Raw genomic sequence first — 18,803 nt, 5'->3', positions numbered from 1 at the left:
ATAATTGTTACGGTTTGGAGCTATAGCTTAGAGGAATATATATATATATATATATATATATATATATATATATATATATATATATATATCTATATCTATATATCTATATATACACATATAGTGTGTTGTTTTTTACATGCGCTGGTGGTCTGTCACAGCCAGAGTATGCAGAAAAACAACATGCGATATAGATGTTTGTGTCCCCCGTCATCAGGAGCGCAGGCCGGCGGGGAGGGGCGCAGGGGACGCAACGTATCTTCTTGGGTCCGGAAAGGCCCGAATGTGCTTTGATACCTTCGTTCAAGCGCCCGATTGGAGACAGCTGCTGATGTAACTAGGCTGTGGGGATGTAACCACTTCTTAGGGACGCTGGGCCCCGCCCTCGGCCAAAGCGCCAGGGACTTAGAATTAGACCTCACGAAGGCCCCTTAAATTGGATGAAGTTAATGAAGTGAAATGAAATGAGACTTGAAATGAATGAATTGAAATGAATTTAAGTTAGGTAGAAGAAGAATCGGACAGCCGTTTTTGAGCAGAGTTCCGTCCCGTGCTTGGAAAAGCCCCAATATGCTGAGCTAGCGCCAGGACCAACACCATAGACTATTAAGGTTTCTACTGGCGTAGTTCGGGGCCTCCCTGGAGCATTGACGACGCCTCTGTCCACCGGGGACCTCGGTACAGAGAATAGGACCAGGACCAGGTACTGAGCTAACCAGGGGCCCCCTGAGTTGACAAGGGCCTATAAGTCGGGCAGACATCACCAATAATGCACAGTCAGCTCCGTGTCAGCATGGGCCTGCGGGCTCATTTCCCCGGCACGAACAAAGCCGGAGTCAGCGATTTACATTGGCCGGGGCCGCAACGTCTGTCAGCGCCCCATAGCGCCTAACAGGGGTACTGTGTTGGTAAGAGCCCCGAGTCGGCCAAAAGCGGTATTCGGAGATGCCCGAAGAGCCTACAGGACCCGCCGAGTCAGACTGGGGCAGGGAGGACTGGTCAGAGTCTCCTTCAGAGGGCGCCGGTCAGCCGGAACGGGCCATCAAGCAACAATGAAAGAGCCCTTTGCGCCGATCGAGGACCTCTTGAGTCGATATGGGCCTATATGTCGGTCAGGCACCACCAGTACAGCAAGGTCGGTTCCGTCTAGTATGGGCTTGAGGACCCACTTCCCAATTAGCTATGAAGCCGTAGCCAGTCATTTTCATTGGTCGGGGGCTCTGTATCTGTTGCGGCCCAATAGCGTCGTAGCGAGGGTCCTGTGCTCGCAGGGGGCCCAAGGGAAATGGTTGATGAGGCCTGAAGAGGGGCCCGAGCGGCCCACTGGAGCCGTCGGTTAAAGGCCCGGTTCGAGGCATAACGCTACGAAGGACTAGCTTTAGGTCACAGAAAGAGTCATGGCCTGTTGGGTCGTGAACTGATATATCAGGCAGAGGTCCTCTTGCACCGCTTGGGGAGCCCCTGAGACAATGCGGCTGTCTAAGTTGGCCAGAGACCATGAACACCAAAAAGTCAGCTCCATGTACGTCTGATCCCTTGAGATACAATTCCCAAGCAGGAGCGAGGCCGGGGCCCGCGATTTGCAATGTTCGGGGTCCCCGACACAACGAGGGGCTTCTTTGCCGGCCAAGGATCAGTGTCTAACAGGGGTATTGTGGCGGCAAGTGACCCCGAACCGGAATGGTGTTTGAGGGGGCTCGAAGAGGGCCCAGATGGTTCCCAGCCCAAAGATCAAGAGGCTGATTGAAAGGCTGAAGGGTCCGTGGGCTGGATGTAGGTCACATTAAGGACCCCCGCCCACAGGGTCGTGATCTCAAAAATTATTTAGAAGAACTCTTGCGTTGAAGGAACCTAGCCTGAGACCTTGCGTTGGAAGGAATCCCTGAGACCTAGCGTTCCTCTATTTCGGAGATAACCAACAACGAACAGTCGGCTCCGTGGAGGTCTGAGCTCTGGGGGCCCATTTCCGATACAGGGACAAGACTGACCCCGCATTTTTTTATTAGTTGGGCACCGGGACAGTGAAAGGGAGTATGAGGACTTATGACGACTGCTCACATCAAGGCAATGAAAGCGTCCTGCGCCAGATAGGGCCCCGGTACCGAACGCTGGGCCATCAAACCTAGTTCAAGCATGGGCCCGTTAAGCCGAACTGCCGTCTTTGTACCAGTTATTTGACCACCTGCGGAGATCAGCGATGTTATTGCGTCACTTCTGTGTCGATCCGGGGTAGATTTCACGGGTCCGAAGTCCTCCCGTATCAGGAAAGAGGACCAATGTGATATGATTTATCCCTCTAAGGGGCTCCGGATCGGCTAGAGGATCCTACCCGTGTCGCCAGAATGACGGCCGGAAAACATACCGCGGTGGGACAGGATGGCCCTTCAGCCCTTGACCAGGAACACTAATGTTCCCCGTAGTGCTCGACTCAAGGGGGCTCCTTTTGCAGAATCGGCTAGTGAAACACATAACACCAAAAAGTTTGAGCCCGCGCGCCGGGTACCGATAGTGTCGTGGCTAACGCGCCTGCATTAACCACTGGGCTTCTGAGAAACCAGAGGTACGGGTTCGATTCTCCGCGGTGCCAGCCTTTTCTGCCAGGGTGAGAGGCAGGCAGCGCCATATAGCCTAGGCGGCTGAGTGCGTAAAGCCCCAATAACACACCCGAAATATCTGGGAGCAAGGATACTAATGCCCTGGGTTGTAAGTTCCGTGAAACCGAACGGTGCTGACCACTGCAGGTAACACCAGGTGGCGGGCGCCTTGCGCGCAACAACAACCAATGCAAAATAATGTTTCTGAATGTCGAAATTAAGTTATGCCGCTCAAAGACTAGACTACGCGAATATGTTTTATGACTTTGAGGTTGTTCTCTGGGCGGATTAACAGTCACAGCGACCTGAAAATGGAGATTCCATTGTTTGTCTTCCAGCCCCACCATTAGACTCCAGCACAATTTCGCGGTGCTGTAAATGCCAATCCGGTGTTATCATCGATCTGAAAATCGCACAGGTGAAATGTACGCCTAGAATATTGCCAAATTTACGACTTTATGTCCTAAAGCGCGCAACGGCAATTTCTTGAAACGCGTCATCATTTTCATCCACCTGCTGGCCATGGCTTTGTGCCATCCGCAGTGTTTACGCTGCGCGGCCTACGGAGACTGGAAAGCTTGGCGTCGAGGTTTTTGTTGCCAAGAAATGCGAGCGCGCATACCGAAAACTACGTTACAAAGTTGTATCACTAACATATTCTGACTGAATGTTGAACATTTCCAGACAAACATGACTTGGTCATGTCGATACAAATGTTTGACCCATTTCGATCGTCAGTCTGTGTTCGCGAAGCCCTTGATATCTCTATACTGCCCGATAAAAATTCTGACGAAGTTTCTGGGTTGCATCGGTTTAAAGAGTCCACAGGACCATTGTAAAATGGACAGCGCCGGCGAGTTATTTCTTTGCCGTCGTTTAACGCATGCTTTTTCTAGTTTGTCGGCCATAAAATTCAGGCAGAATTGATATGTGTATAAGCACGAGTACGGGTAAGCAGTTCACGAAATGTTGCGTAGATTATTCAAGAAACAGTAAAAAAAAAAAAACACACAACGCTGCGGGTTAAGTCTTTTTGGTCATAACTAGCCCCAGTCATACAAGCTGTGCATCAAGCAATACAAAGGAGCAAGTCTGAGAGTACATTTGTCCGCAGCCATTTCATGAGTTGAAGCTCACGGCCTGCAAAATTTCAAACGGACTGATAATCCGTGAGCACAGTTGATTAGCAATGGACAGCAGATGGTATGGACACAGCCCATGAGTCGCGGGTGGACTGGGCAACGGAAATCTTACCCGGGAATCCCCGTAAGCTGGTGTCCGCTTGAGACCGGACTAGCTCGTGACAGGAGTGCTTGACGAGTTGTCGTGAAGTGTCCCCTTTAATCCCAAAAGTCCGCTCAGTTTAGTTCCGACCACGAGGCCGTTTCTTGGCCGACAAGGCTGCCGTTCCTTTTTCAGCTACTTGAACTGAACGGGACGTTCAGCCATGGCCTGTCTCCGTCATGAACGGGTCGTCGACCTCGTCCGTGATCGGTTCGCGCTGGCGAGAGGGCCGCTCAAACCTTTTGTCATTGGTCAAGTGAGGAGTGAGGTCAATTCAAGGTCAGAGTCGATAGCAGTAGAAAGAAAAACATTTACAAGTTTAGCTAGAAAGACGTCCCAGGTCTGGGTAATGGGCCGCCATGCCACTTTGTTAAGTTCTACGTGCGTACGCTCCTGTCTCTGCGCACAGTGATTGACGCCAGCCCCTTGCAGCTCATGATGCCAAAATGATGCCTCCGCCGCCGAGCCGCCGTGGCAAAACAAACTCGCCAACGCATTGCTTGCTGAGGGTGCATGCTGAATGGCCACAACACTTCCTTGCAGCGCTTTCAGCACCGTGCAGTGCACACCGGTAACACTGGAACGCATAGCTAACAAAACGAGCCTGACCTTTTAATGTGGCCTGCAAATGGAGCCCGTGCAAAGTTCAAGCCACGGCCTGTGGTTGGCTATCGGCTGGTTGTTATCACGCTTTCTTTCGCATGACGAAAATTGCAAGCCAGCAAAAACCCTTCGCTACTTCCGTCGTTGTATTTCTGATTGTCATATCATTGCCGCAATGCTTCGATTTTGCACAGTTCCAGTCTGATCCAGAATTCAGTCTGTCGAATACTTGCTGCTGTGACATCTCCCATAGCGTCAAGCTTCGCTGAATAAGTCATCTGCACATATAATCATAAGGATCGTCCTCGATTGGCGATCCAGCACTTCGTGCACTGGCGTTATTCACGTCAATTGGCGCCCTCCTACGAATGGAGATCGCAAGATTTATCGTTACTCGGGCAACAAAGCGAGTCTCTTTCCGACGGCTTGACTGCCGCTCAACTTGTTTCACCACCCACACGATTGTGATAACCCCATGAACTTGCAGGCGGACCTTGCCCGCCAGAGCTTCAGGTCTTTCCGCTCTCTGTTTAACCTGCACACGGATCAGCATACAAAAGACGACGAACACAAAAAGACGGACTTCAGACACACCTTTTTGGGGATAGTGTTTCATGTACATGATAGTCTCGTTTAAACACGAAGCCAACGCAGAAGTGCTGCGCGCTTCCATACTGTAGCCGGCTTTATTCTGCAGTCTGCAGTCTGCGATCTCCGGGATCAGTCTGACAAAGATCACTTGCCTCCAACTAGAAACAAAACTGGAAAATGAAAGTTGTGTGCAATCGTCAGCATGATGGCGTGGTCGGCGAAACACGCAGCCTTTTTATGTTATCCGTAATTCGTCTGGCTCAAATCCCCACTCCCTCTGTGATCGGCTGCTGAATAGGCCGTGCGCCGAAGGACACTCGAGAACGCTTTCACTACAGCCAGTTGGTTAAGACGGGTTGGGTGGCATGTCCTTTCATAGCGTGCATGTATGCACGACCCCTTGGTACTTGGGCTGGAGAGATATAACTGTGCACGAGTTAGGCAGTGCAAAAGCAGCCGTAAGGCGTGTGAGCCTCTCAAATGGTCCCCGAGGTGCGGTGTGCGGTGTGCGGTGTGTTGTGCGGTGGGACATTGTGCACATTCCGCACTATTGAAGACACCTAGACGCTCTGCGCCTTGTGGCTACGCGCACTGGATCACCCCGACCTTAGCTGGTTCACACAGGTCTTGTATGACTCTTTAGATGGGAACTCCCTGAACGAAGCGCTTTGCCGCTTTCGAAGTTTTTTTTAGAGGCGGTCTCAGGGATGAGGTGGTCATGAAGTGAAACCTTGATATCTGGAGACATGCCTGAAGTATTTTGCCTGGTTTCCGACGCTTAGAACCCGTCACAGCTGAAATGGCCGCATATGCGATCGTGCGGATCAGCGAGCACGTAGCAGGTCGATAGTAGCATCGCCTTGTGTATGTGTGCATGTGTGCATGTGTGCATGTACCTCCGTGGCATCAGGCTCACTGGTGGCATTAGCAAGAGGCAAAAACAGTCCTTGATTCGCGCAGAGCTGTGTCGAAAGTGTCCAACTGCGGATTGATTTGCTTAGGTACTAGGGTACACCTATACGTACTGCGCCGCTACTTGCGAGATCGTGATGTGCTCAAGTGTAGGTGTCCAGCGAAGTGCTACTGAGGCGACTGATCACTAAAGTAAGAGGTGCGGGAGCGTCAATGGATACACAAACACAGCTGCTGTTCGAAACTGCTGTTTGAGAATGCTTCTCAGACTTCTTTCCAAAACCGAAGACACGTTATTGAAGGAGCTGACAGAGCTAAAGCTCTGGATCATGGTCCGAGTGTCATGGAATCTTAGACCACTGACGAGCCTACTCATTCTTAGTTGCTGCAGTATCGAATAATAAATAACATTGTTCCATACCCCTAAGCCATTTTATTAAACCATATTATATATATTCACCAGATGCTTGCCATGAAAAAGATGCTTGCCATAAGAGACAGCAGTTTTCCACACTTTCCATCACACGCTTTTAGCGTGCGCTCGGTGTTCCTGTTTACCCCGGATTAGTGTTCCCTACTTCCGGCGGCAGCGGCCGCGCTAGTCAGGCAACGTTTGAGACCATGGCGAACGTACCCAGCAGCTGGACCAAGCATTTAAGTAAAACGGAAAACAAGAATTATAGAGAGTCGGGTTTTGACTGTCATGTCCATCTGCTTGATACCATAATAAAAGATGTGATTCCGGGCCAGAGGCTCGCACCCGGCACAGGTGTGACGCATGCGTCATGTGCTGCACAGCTGAGCGGCCCCGTGGGAAACGCTGAAAGGTCACGCGGGTCCTCCCGGGTCGCCGGCTGGCCAGGCGGGCGAGGGAACGGTCGCTTTCCATGCGCCTCAGGGCAGTTTCGTGCGGGTTGCGGTATGCTTCGGCCTGTCGGAGAACACGGGAGTGTCGCTAAAACGGCGCAAGTGCGCCGTACGCCCGGATCGGTTGAGCTGGGCTGTCCGTAACAGAGGACGCCGCTGTTCGCTGTCTGCGGGCGCTGCTAACGCATGTCAGCATGGCTTGCAACGGTATAATTGTGCGTAGTGAATCGGCGCCTCTGTTTAGTATAACCGTCTGTGGCCGATGGAATGCAGTGCATGGGGGGGGGGGGGGGGGGAGCGTGTGAACAGTGAGGGGACAGATGGAGAGGCTTAGCCTCCGAAATTTTTTTGCAGTTTCAGCTATACTTTGGTTTGTTGTACCCATCTTTGTGAGCGCGCGCCATCGTGGCACAGCTCTTAACAGTAAAAGTACTTTGGTGGCAATACAATTCCTATTCATGGCGGGTTGACAGTTACTGAGCGTCACATGTGCTTCTTGTTGGGTTTCGCAACTCTGTAGAGATGTTAGCAACTTAGTAACACGTTACTCGGAAGTGCCTGATTTAATAGCAAGTCACAATGACCCCCCCCCCCCCCCTGAGACGCAGCAAAAGTCGTTCCCCTCATTTCTAAAACCCAACGACTCCGCCAAGCATCATGTAGCACCCTCATCATGTCATGTAACAAACCTTTCATTTAGACGCTATAGATCATTCGCGGGTGAACTCTGCACTGAGCACCCATCTGCGCCCACCTGCGGTACCACTTCATACCATTGAAAGACACGCCTTTATTGACATGATCCGCAATTCACATGTTACTTCATAAGTTAGGAACAGCACACACTGGCCGGCAGGTAGGTGCAGAAGTCCTGCACACCCATGCATCTCCAGGAAACGCATCAAGCAGAGCTACTTTAGAAAATTGAGGAAGCTCAACGAAACACGTGCTCCCGGGACCAACAACACCTCGCCAAACGGCCTTTATTTATTCGTTTGGTTCATATTAATGAAAGTGATCGGCAAGTTTTTCACATGCTTGAGCTGCTCAGTCAACGGCAGCTCCATCTCGCTGAAGTTCGCCGGCACTACCATTTCCCCGCCGGAGAGGTAGGCCGCGAAGAAGCCGAACGTGCCGTACGAGAGCACGGCGTGGTCGCACGCCCCCAGCAGCGCCATGTCGGACACGGGGCTGCCAACGTTCCCGCTCCCCGCCATCCGCACGTCCCCCGCGAGGAGGTGCTCCTCGCACCAGCGCATGTCGTCGCTCACGACGACGAACAGACAGCGGCCATGGCGGCGCCGGAGGAGGTCCATGGCACGGCGGAAGTAGCCAGGCCCGAGCAGACGTCCGCGCACGCGCCGCTGCAGCCACGCGTCGTAGTCGGTCCGCCGCACGTGCACGCCGACGACGGTGACGTTGCCGACGAGGCCGCGTCGGAGCCGACGGAGCGTCAGCGCGGCCTCGCGGCGTACCGCCGCCGGCAGCCTGCAGCTCGCGGCGCAGCTCGAGCCGGTACGCGTCGTAGAGCAACGGCACGTTAGCGTAGCGCTCGATCCAGATGTTGCGCGCCGCCTTGCGCGGCAGGCGGCGGCAGTTGTCGCGGCGCATGGTGCACTGCAGGAAGCGGACGTCGCAGAAGGCCGGCAGCGGCGGCAGGCTGACGGACGGCCGGGCCGCCAGCCGGTCGAAGGCGGCCGGCAGCAACCAGGCGCGCAGACCGAAGCGGCGCGCGTAGCCCCAGAGCGTGGCGTACTCGGCCAGCACGTTGCCCAGCCGGCCGCCGAAACCGGCGGTCACCATCGCTCCCAGCGGACAGCCGAAGTCGTCCACATCCAGCCGGTACCGCGCGATGGTGTCCAGCGCGTGCAGGTAGGCGGCCTCCTCGTCCGTCGTGCCCGGCACGGGCGGCGGCAGGCTGAGCTCCGGGGGCAGGTCACCGTCGCCGGGTCCGCTGACCGGCCAGCCGACGGGCGCCATCAGCGTCCAGTACAGGCCACACCCGACCAACACGATCAGCAGGAACGACTTCTGGTGCGGCTGAAAACAGGGGAGACGTTACCACTCCTTCCCGGCGCTAGCTAAACCCACTCATCTTTTACATACGCCCATCACGATGTGCATGAACGCTAAGTCACGTGTGTACGAGGTGAGACGGCGGTAAATTCCATTCATTATAACACGTCTGTCGAATGTCTCAGCAATTGGTTACGAGTCGCAGTTTCCGAGAGGCCATTAATCATATCGTAAGGAAGTAGAAAAGACGTCGTCTTCGCAGTTCGTGTTCGTGACGATCATCCGCGGTTTTCATGACGTCCGCAGCCGCAGCGTTGTCCCCAGGCATGCACCGTGGCTCCTACTTCGCGCTGCTCCATGCCTTCTGGCTACTAATCGGTTTATATGGCATGATGTATGCGCCACGAAATGCCACTGACTAATGCCCAGTATGCCGCATTGGTCGTGTTCACGTGGGACAAACAGACGTCCATGGTCACGCGATCTGCTGTTTAAGATTGCATGCGGTGGAGCGTGGGACTGGGATGACGGCACGGCTCTATCATGGACTTACAGAATAGTAATAACCTGAGATGTTGCGTGGTACAATATGGGCAGTAAACATTATTGTCCATTGTATTAAAAGGGAATTAGTATGACTTCCTTACAACGATTATGTACGTGACAGTCTAAGCAAGTTGTATTTTTGCCGCATTTTTGGTAAGTTGTATACCATAAGTTGTATAAGTCTACAAGTCATATAAGTCAAGAGTCTGCCGCAAGTTGTATTTTTGCGGCATGTTTTTGTCACGGACCTTGCCCACAGAGTCAAAAATCAAAATATAAGGCGGGGCCTTTGTCAGCCCGTTGTCTGGCGTCCGTAATTAATTGTCAGATGCCAGTGTAATCAGAGCAGGTGGAGAAGTGAATCATAGGCGAACTTGTCATCAATGTCTGTTTTCATTTCACCTGTCTCATGCGGCGAAAGGGGGATTGTCTATGCACCTTCGACGCAATGGAATATAAAATACACTAGACCAGCATGTATAGGCATGTGTCCAGCCTTAACACGGGCATATATTGTGTTCCACACACAACCGCTCCACAGCCGTCGCACAACTATATATGATAACTCTGAGTGTCTATGCACCTGCGTTTCGGCGCGCAAAGCTTCACATTCGAACTTGACACCGACCTGTCAGGAAATGATTAGCAAACCCACCGGGTTTCAGGCCTGCTCCTGTGCAACAACAGCACTTGGTGACAAGAATTTGTAAATGTTCACAATGGGGGGGGGGGGGGCACAACTCTCACTTTTTTCACTGAAGAACAAATTCAATGCGCCGTAAAAGCGCGGGAATTCTTACACGGCGTATAATAACATCGCATGTTTCCTAACAATATTTTACGCGACGATCTCGATTTTTCTTAAGATGAGGACACTTAGTCACCGTCACATCAATGCGTGTAGCAATTTTATTAGGGTGATGCGTACCTCCAGTGCCCATCCCCCCTGTCCTTGAACTCGCCCCTGTCTCGCGCCGTTCCACACGGAGCTCGATTTGAGTGGGGTCGCCCCGCTATATTACGTCCAGCCCCCAGCAATTCCCATGTGGTGCTCGGGCCTCACTCACCATACCCGGTTCCCGGAGACGGTGTCCAGTCTGTCTGATGTCGCCCGGAGACGGTGTCCAGTCTGTCTGATGTCGCCCGGAGACGGTGTCCAGTCTGTCTGATGTCGCCCGGAGACGGTGTCCAGTCTGTCTGCCGTCGCCCGGAGACGGTGTCCGATCTCTCCGGCGTCGCTCGAAGGCGGCGTCCGGGCTCTCTGGCGTCGCCCCGCACACACACGCGAGTAAGTTCGGCGGCACGCTCAGTCGCGGGCCAGGCCGGACATCACTAATGGCGGGAGGGGGCGCGGCGCCTCGCACCGCTCCCACGTGTTTTATGCATACCCATGGGAGACGTCAGGTACACACCGCTGCGGTCTGAGGGGCGAGCGGACGAGTGCACCGCGGGACTGACGTCGCCCCCGTGGCAGTGAGGTAAGCGCAGCTTTTGGACAGACATGTGCCTGGATCTTGAGGGTGGACCCGGGATCCCAATGGGCCTCATGTTAGCGGGATCCTAGGATCTGTTGAGGGCATCAAGCACGTGTCTGCTTTCGAATCACGTAACGTCGGCTTCGTGACCAGACAAGGCTTTGTTTCGTGTTCTTCGCAGCATGTGTCCTCTGACCCCTACCCCTGCCGAGTTGACCCTTACCTCTAGAACTTACCTCTACCTTACACTGCGTGACAACTTGCCTCTATCCGAGCGCGCGTCAGACAGATGCCTGGTGACGTAGTATCAGCTGTACGCCGACATTCAGGTTGCGGACATGTACGTGCGCAGCATGTACTGCGACGGCCGGAGGCTTAACATCACAGCTCTCTGCGTACCCATGCCTCCCAGATACGTGTAGGTCAGAGCATTGCCTCGTGAGGAACACAGCGCGTGAAGTGGGTACTATGGGATTGTTATCTATGTCTACGAGAGGCGCCGGCCTCTCTGTGGCTGCCGACTGCCAATGTAGTCACCGCCCCTGAGCTGCCCACACCGATGAAGGTAGCCAGGTGAATCTGGTCAATTATTTTTAGGTTATAAGATGGACATTTTTCAACTTATGTAGCTGCGGTATCATCTTCCGCGCGAACAGTCATGACGCTTGCTTGAGCTAGAACAGTGAGCTCTGCAGTGGGCAAACAATAGCGCCATTTCAACCGCGAGAAGTTAGTTGAAGTACGTACCCAAATGTGAAAGGGCATGCATGGGACATATTGCTATAAACGCCAGTATTTCACCGATGAGTTATTACTATCATAAGTCGGAACACAGCTCATTGGACACAAAATATATTTATGTACAACTCAAATGGAGGACAAATTCCATTACCGAGCGTCCGCGTGCTTTCATTACCTCATATGACTTCAGTGTTTTTAATGTCAACAGTACGTATGTGTTGTTAGAGGGGTAATGGTATTGCCGTACAGTTCACTCAATGTGAACTGTTGAAATGCGTGTCGCGTTTGTGATTTATCAGTCAGTTGACACATCCATTAGTTGTGAGTCGCTCCACCAATGTTTGATTCCGGGGCCAAAATTTGGCATTCACGTTGCAAACGTTTTGTATTTTTCGCAATTAACCCAGTCGTAAGTTCACGTATCTTGTGCACAAGAACCACAAGCAACAGAAACAACCCGCATCGTGCTTACGGGAGCCATCACCCAACAGAAGTCATTTTTCTGTGCCGCGTCCCATCACAGCCTCCACCGAGGCTAGCCACATGGGCGTAGGAACAGGGGGGGGGGGGCAGGAGGCCATACCCCCCCCCCCCACTTTTTAAGGTGGGGGCAGCAATGTTGACTACAATGTTAACAATGTTGCATTTTGCTTACTTTTGCACCACGTTAAGCATGTATGCCGATTTACCTAGTTCACCAGCCATCTCCCTTAAGATGCGTCGCCTTTTTCGTTTGCCCATTGGCCACCGCTTAGTGTTAAAGCCACAAAACCGACGCCGCACGGCATGGAGACTGCAACGCCAGGCGTCGAGGCTGTTATTGCTATGACTTGCGAGCACGCATGTTCAACACCATATTACGTAGTTCTCTTATCAGTAATTATCTCTGACAGGATCTTGAGCATTCTGAGACGAACATGGGTTAGCCATGTTAATGCAAATTAGGAACTCCATTTCATCTGCAATCTACAGTCAGGGAGAACTCAATATCTCTGAGGAACACAGAAAACACGGAACTCGAGTCTATGTGACAACTATCGGACTACCTGCGGTGATCAGGGACGTTTTTGCGTCAATGAAGGTTCCTGTGCTGATCTGGGGCTAACCGCGCGGGTCAGATGACCTCCCGTCAGGGATGGGAACAATATGCTATGATATATTCCTTCTAATGGCCTCCGGATCGACCAGGAGATCCCGCCCCGTGTCACCGGAATGATAGCCAGAAGACACTTCGCGATGGGACGGAGTGGCCATTCAGCCCTTGACCGGACACAACAATGTACCCCTGGTGTTCTACTCAAGAGGCCCCTTGCTCGGAAGGAAATAAGGGGGTATCATTATTGCTAAGTAGAGTGGAGCTCTCGTTACTGTTGAATGGCGCGGGTCGAAATGAATTTAGGAAAACGAGCAATGTCATGCCATGTTTGCCTGAGGACGTTCATTTTTTCAGGATGTTTATTGAAACAAATTACATCCAAAGGCTTAAACATGCCCGCCCGCAACCTCGAGAGCATGGACGAGGTTGGTCCGGGTTGCAGCTTCCGTAAAACCGAAAAGTTTCGGTCACTGCAAGTGACACCAGACGGCGGGCGGCGTGTTAATTTGTCTTCTGGAGGGATAAATAGCTGCGAAAACACGAAATAAACACGAAAAAAACACGAAAAACATAGCTTTTACCTTATCTCTTTTAGTTCAACAACCAGATTCCAGCCCCACCTCGCGGTGCTTTAGGGGCCAATCCGTTCTTTTAATCAGTCTTAAAATCGCACACGTGAAACATGCGCTCAGGCTGCCTTCTAAATACAACATCTAATGTCATGAAGCGCCCAAGGATACTTTTTCACAAGCGTCGTCATTTTCGTCCACCCGTTGACCACAACTCAATATTAGCTGCTACGCCGACGCTGCGCGGCCTACGGAGTCTGCAACGCCTGGGATCGAGGCTCATGTTTCTAAGATTTCCGAGTGCACGTGCTCAAAATTACGCCACATAACTTGTATTACTGGTCGATTTAAGTGTTTAAAGGTAATCCTTTCGGAAGCGTCATCATTTTCGTCCATCGATGGGCCACGGCTACATACTAGCTATTGGGCTACAGATCCGCGGACTACGGAGACTGCAACGCCTGGTGTCGAGGTTTTTGTTGCTAAGATTTGCGAGAGCGCATGTTAAAAACGCGTTACATAAATTGTATCACTAGTCGATTTTGACTGAATGGTGAGCATTTTCGGACAAACATGGCTTGGCCATGGAAATACCCATTATACACCACTCAATCTACAATCAAATTTTCATCTTCAAATTTGGATCGAACATATCGATCTACATTCTAGCTTCGCGACGTCCTCAATGTCCGTAGAACCAATATAAAAAAATGACAATGTTCTTGAATTCTATCGATTTAGAAAGTCAACTAACCATTGTAAATTAAGAGCGCCGGTGATTTCTTCCATGCAGTCGTTCAATGCCTGATTTCTGCAGTTTCTTGACCCCAAAATGCAAACATAATTGAGCTCACGGTAGCTCCTGGTTTTTGTTCTGGTTACAAGGTAAAAATGACAATAAAATTAAGAAAATCGTGTCACCTGTTAACAAGTAAGCTACATCCGGGGATTTTTTTTTTGGGGGGAGATCACAATAAGATGGGCTTCTTCGACCTTGTATTCCTCCTTGGTAAGGTTCTGGCTACGCCCTTGCCTACACACAAAAGCAAATCAAGTCGTATACGTTGCATGATGGGCAATGAAGTGTCCCTTGGGCCAATTCATACCTAAGGCAGACAGCTTCCCGGACGCTACTTTCCTTCGATGGTGTGGTGTGAGGGAAGATAGTTTGGAAAAAGATACCGGTGCAGGTGTCCAACACGTGTTTCATACACCACGTAGTAGTAATGCTGGTCCCAAAGCATACAACAAAGCGGCCATACGATCAGTTCGCAGTCAGTCATGCGGGAGACATTCGGGCCAGGGCAGTGACCACCGACAGGCGGACAGGAGCAGGGCCCAGATAAGGGGCATATGACAAATGGGCCTTGTTATGTGGCTTGATTCTTAAAAGAGAATCTCCAGTTTTATGGCTTTTGTCACATTGTGTCTAGCAGTTTCAAGCTCCCGAATTTGTTTCCGCCTAAAATGCTGCGACAAATCTTATCTCTTGAAAAGCAGCCAGCGAAATGAAGGCGCATGAAAAATCTGTCGCACTGTGAGCCATCGATCCACTTTCAAGATTCTCACCAGCCTATACCCAGGCCGTATTTTGGCATCTACACTGTGGAGGCAGATGCTTCCTTAATGACCCAGAATACCTACCCGCTCTTGGAATTTCGCCTCCTCAGGAAGACAATGTTAAGATGGACCAAAAATCTAAGGAAGCTGGATAGCTTTATTTGCCACATGACAGATGAGTCGAACAGGCAAGATTGTGCACCAGTGATAAACAGCTCGGGATGCATATCTAGCGTAGCAGACATGACATTTGAGTAAAGAGCGGTAACAACCTCCATCCTTACCCCCCCCCCCCCCCCGCGGTCATCGGGCTCACTTTTCATAAAAGTTCCTGAAGTACACCCTGAGCTTGCCCCCCCCCCCTGTTTTTGAAACGTTCCTACGCCTATGGATAGCCAAATACGTAATACCAGTATTTAACGACCGAAATATCAGTGGAAAGATAGACACATACAGCCGCCATGAGCCTCCAGACCACTTAAAACGTGATCAGACAAGAAACGGCAGCGTAAGTAGCCCGAATCAAATTCTATCCCACTTGTCATTTTCAAAGAGCTCTTGTAACTTATCCGAGCGGGGCGTAGCCAACCTTCAACGTGAACGGATATCCAGGCTCGATGGCGCGGCGTGATCACCAGTCGATGAGCTGGCGTGATCACCAGGAGGGCCGGCACCAGTCGATGAGCTGGCGTGATCACCAGGAGGGCCGGCACCAGTCGATGAGCTGGCGTGATCACCAGAAGGGCCGGCACCAGTCGATGAGCTGGCGTGATCACCAGGAGGGCCGGCACCAGTCGATGAGCTGGCGTGATCACCAGGAGGGCCGGCACCAGTCGATGAGCTGGCCCAGCACGTCTGCCACGGACAGCACCGAGACGCCCATTAGCAGGCTGATGTAGCCTCCCATCTCGCTGACCAGGCTGACCGGCGGGTAGGAGCGCCGCTCCGTCGCCACCTCCTCCGGAATCTGCGCCATCTGCACGCGGATCAGCGAGTAGCGCCTGACGGTGGAGCCCGGCGGAAGTGACTCGACCTTGACCTCCACGGAGTACAGCTGGTGGCGGCAGGCCGGCAGGCAGCGACATTCGTTCAAGTGCTTGGCGAAGTCGACTCGTTTGTTGCGAATCACGGCGGGGCACTCGGCCAGATGGGGGAAGTCCTCCAGCATTTCCGGCGTTGAGCAGTTGAATGTGTTCGCCCCGCAGCGTCTCGTAACAGCGGAGCACGCATATCTCGTAGTCGTATCCGACCTCCGAACTGCACGCAGCCCGACGCAGACTCTCCCTGTCACGAACCCGTGACGAGATGAACACCCCCGCCTTGTTCAGGCCTTGCAGCTCGAAGCGCAGGTCCGGGTCGACCGCCTTGATGCCCATGTTGGTGGTCAGCGGTCGTCGCCTTGGGTGGACGAACACCCTGTGGTCCCACCGCACCGAGGCGTTTACTCTGGCCGACATCTTTATTTCCAGCTCGGGGATTTTCCTCCTGTTCATGTCGATCAGCTGTCCCCAGGTGACGTTGGGCGTGAGAGTGTGGCACAGCTTGGGCTCGTTCGACATCCACGAGCGCCAGGTTCCCAGCGCGACGGCAGCGTACCCTCCAGGGTAGAAGATGTTGGCAGCGCGTGGTGCAGCCGGGGGTAGCAGCGGGAGAGCTGGGCTCCGAGCAGCGCGCTGGCCCGCCAGACCCGCTCAGCCATCGAGATGTCCTTCAGGCGGCGAATCGCCTCCGAGTTAAAGTCGTACGGGAACACACAAATGGTGACGCTGGGCACGGCGACGTCCGGCCGGGCCGTGTAGGAGAGCGTCATGGAGACGGGCTCGCTGAGGTAGAGCTGCAGCAGCTGCACGCACTGGTAGACGGACAGCGCGGCGCAGCTGAGCATCAGCAGGCAGCGGGTGCGCGCCGCGGGGTCCGCGGCCAGCACGTCGGCCGGGTCATGGCGGTCATAGGAGGGCGCCACCGGCACCCTTGGTGGGGTGATCCACCAAACTGGGGTGGCCGCGTCCCGGCGCTACGCATCCACACGGACGACCGACTATTGTGGTGCTACCAAACTGAATGCCTCCATTCAGGTGCAGGAAGCACAATGCTGCGCGGTTGTGCGGGCGCATGACGGTAGTCGTTTTTGCATAGTCCGGCGAGTATTGTACAAGGCGACCCGACAACGGTAATGACTTCGACGCAGTTAATTGAGGGCTGGCGTCATTGTGTGGCGGCCTTTTCATGCCGAAGCAGGCAACTTCAATCCATTCTATTCACGCGAACAAGGCCATAAATGGTCAATGATAGTGTGCAGAGTGCGTGGAGTGGCGCTCAATGCAAGTGCGTTCGCACACGTTCCCTTTTGCCAAGTCTGTATTCTAAGGTGACGTCTTGGTAACAATGCGAGGGGGCGGTTTTCTCATCGGTGCGCATGCCCCGCTGGGGTCAATGTCAGGATGGAAACGCGACACACGCTGATAACGGCCCAGGTAACCATAAAGTGGCGTACTCAAAACAATGACCAGGATCTGCAAGGTTCGTATTCACCGGGGTGATTCGCACGGATGAACGAAAGGCTGAGATGACCAATGAAGTTACGGGTGCGGAGTTCGGGGAGTTAACAGCAGCACTGCGCCTCTCGATGCATACCGTGGTTTACAAATGCAGCTGTGATGAATTATAGCATTGGACGTCAGGACCAGAGGCGGAAAAACAGAAGAGTGGGGAGATCTGGACCGTCACTTCCTGGTAGATGCCGATGTACCCCCTGCTCTCATGTCCCGGCCGCCGTGCTGGCCCTGGCACCCAGTGGCTCGGCACACTGCTGAGTGCTGATGCTCGGCCCGTGCCGCGCTGCCATAGCTTCAGCGCTGGCTGGCAAGGGGAACGACTCCAAGCCGACACTCGTCGGTCTGCGTGACCATGGTGCAGTTCCCCTAGTTTTATAGCACGACGTAGTGTTTAACTCCTTATCATTCGCTCTGGTGCCGCAGGGAGTTGGTAACCCTTTGCTCGTCACGACCAGCCGCATCTCACGAACACCGCAAAACGAGAACGCTGCTTCCGTCCAAAAAAAAACTTGCTGGGCACAAAAGGTCAGGGACTCAACCGGGTGGCGTGAGCCCGGCTGGCACCACCGCCTCGGATGGCGTGATTCGGGCTGGCACCACCGCCTCGGATGGCGTGATTCGGGCTGGCACCACCGCCTCGGATGGCGTGATTCGGGCTGGCATCACCGCTTCGGATGGCGATCCCGGCTGGCATCACCGCTTCGGATGGCGGGATCCCGGCTGGCATCATCGCTTCGGATGGCGGGATCCCGGCTGGCATCACCGCTTCGGATGGCGTGATCGTGATTCCGGCTGGCACCACCGCCTCGGATGGCGTGATTCGGGCTGGCATCACCGCTTCGGATGGCGGGATCCCGGCTGGCATCACCGCTTCGGATGGCGGGATCCCGGCTGGCGTCATCGCTTCGGATGGCGGGATCCCGGCTGGCATCCACCGCCTCGGATGGCGGGATCCCGGCTGGCATACCCCGCCTGGGATGGCGTGATTTCGGCTAGCATCACCGCCTCGGATGGCATGAGCCCGGCTAGCATCGTCGAGGCTGAGGATGACGCTGACGTAGATGTCAATCTCGCTGAGCACGCTGGTCGGTGGACAGGAGCACCGGTCGGCCGCCACCTGCCGCGCCGGCGGGCAGAGCTCCTGTTTGAAGCGTTCCAAAAAGACTGGTTTGCCAAACAGGTCAAATTTACTTAGATAGGTTTAAATTGGTTGGATCCAACTTTAAGTAGCAAATTTGGTCTAAAATGGCACGTGGGCAAGCGGGAAAATCGTCCACTAGGTTGGGCGTCGAGCAGTTCTGGGCTCCGGTCCAGAACGTGTGGCTGCAGTCCGGATCACGCATTCAGCGGTCGAACATGTGGCTGCGGTCCGGACCACGCATGCGGTGGTCGAACAT

General features: G+C 53.3%; 1 protein-coding gene across 1 annotated transcript; it reads right to left on the bottom strand.

Annotated features, from left to right (window-relative positions):
- Window positions 1-7,831: 7,831 nt before the first annotated feature.
- Window positions 7,832-10,663, bottom strand: LOC119096629 (galactoside 2-alpha-L-fucosyltransferase 3). The gene is made up of 4 exons (XM_037219530.1): window positions 10,478-10,663; window positions 8,557-8,888; window positions 8,368-8,508; window positions 7,832-8,336 (listed from the first exon to the last, which is right to left on the bottom strand). Exons 1-4 carry the CDS (start codon window positions 10,478-10,480, stop codon window positions 7,832-7,834), a joined length of 981 nt encoding a protein of 326 aa, XP_037075425.1. The 5' UTR covers window positions 10,481-10,663.
- Between the last annotated feature and the right edge of the window lie 8,140 nt (window positions 10,664-18,803).

The sequence above is a fragment of the Pollicipes pollicipes genome, unplaced genomic scaffold (genome assembly GCF_011947565.3).
Source record: "Pollicipes pollicipes isolate AB1234 unplaced genomic scaffold, Ppol_2.1 Scaffold_4295;HRSCAF=5057_pilon_pilon_pilon, whole genome shotgun sequence".
NCBI classification, from domain to species: Eukaryota; Metazoa; Arthropoda; class Thecostraca; order Pollicipedomorpha; family Pollicipedidae; genus Pollicipes; species Pollicipes pollicipes.
This window is presented reverse-complemented; position numbering and strand designations above follow the sequence as displayed.

Coding starts and splice junctions, on each gene's coding strand:
- LOC119096629 (XM_037219530.1), bottom strand. Junction 8,509..8,556: donor CGCTTCGGTCTGCGCGCCTG/GTTGCTGCCGGC, acceptor GCCGTCCGTCAG/CCTGCCGCCGCTGCCGGCCT. Junction 8,337..8,367: donor GTGCCGTTGCTCTACGACGC/GTACCGGCTCGA, acceptor CGCGAGCTGCAG/GCTGCCGGCGGCGGTACGCC.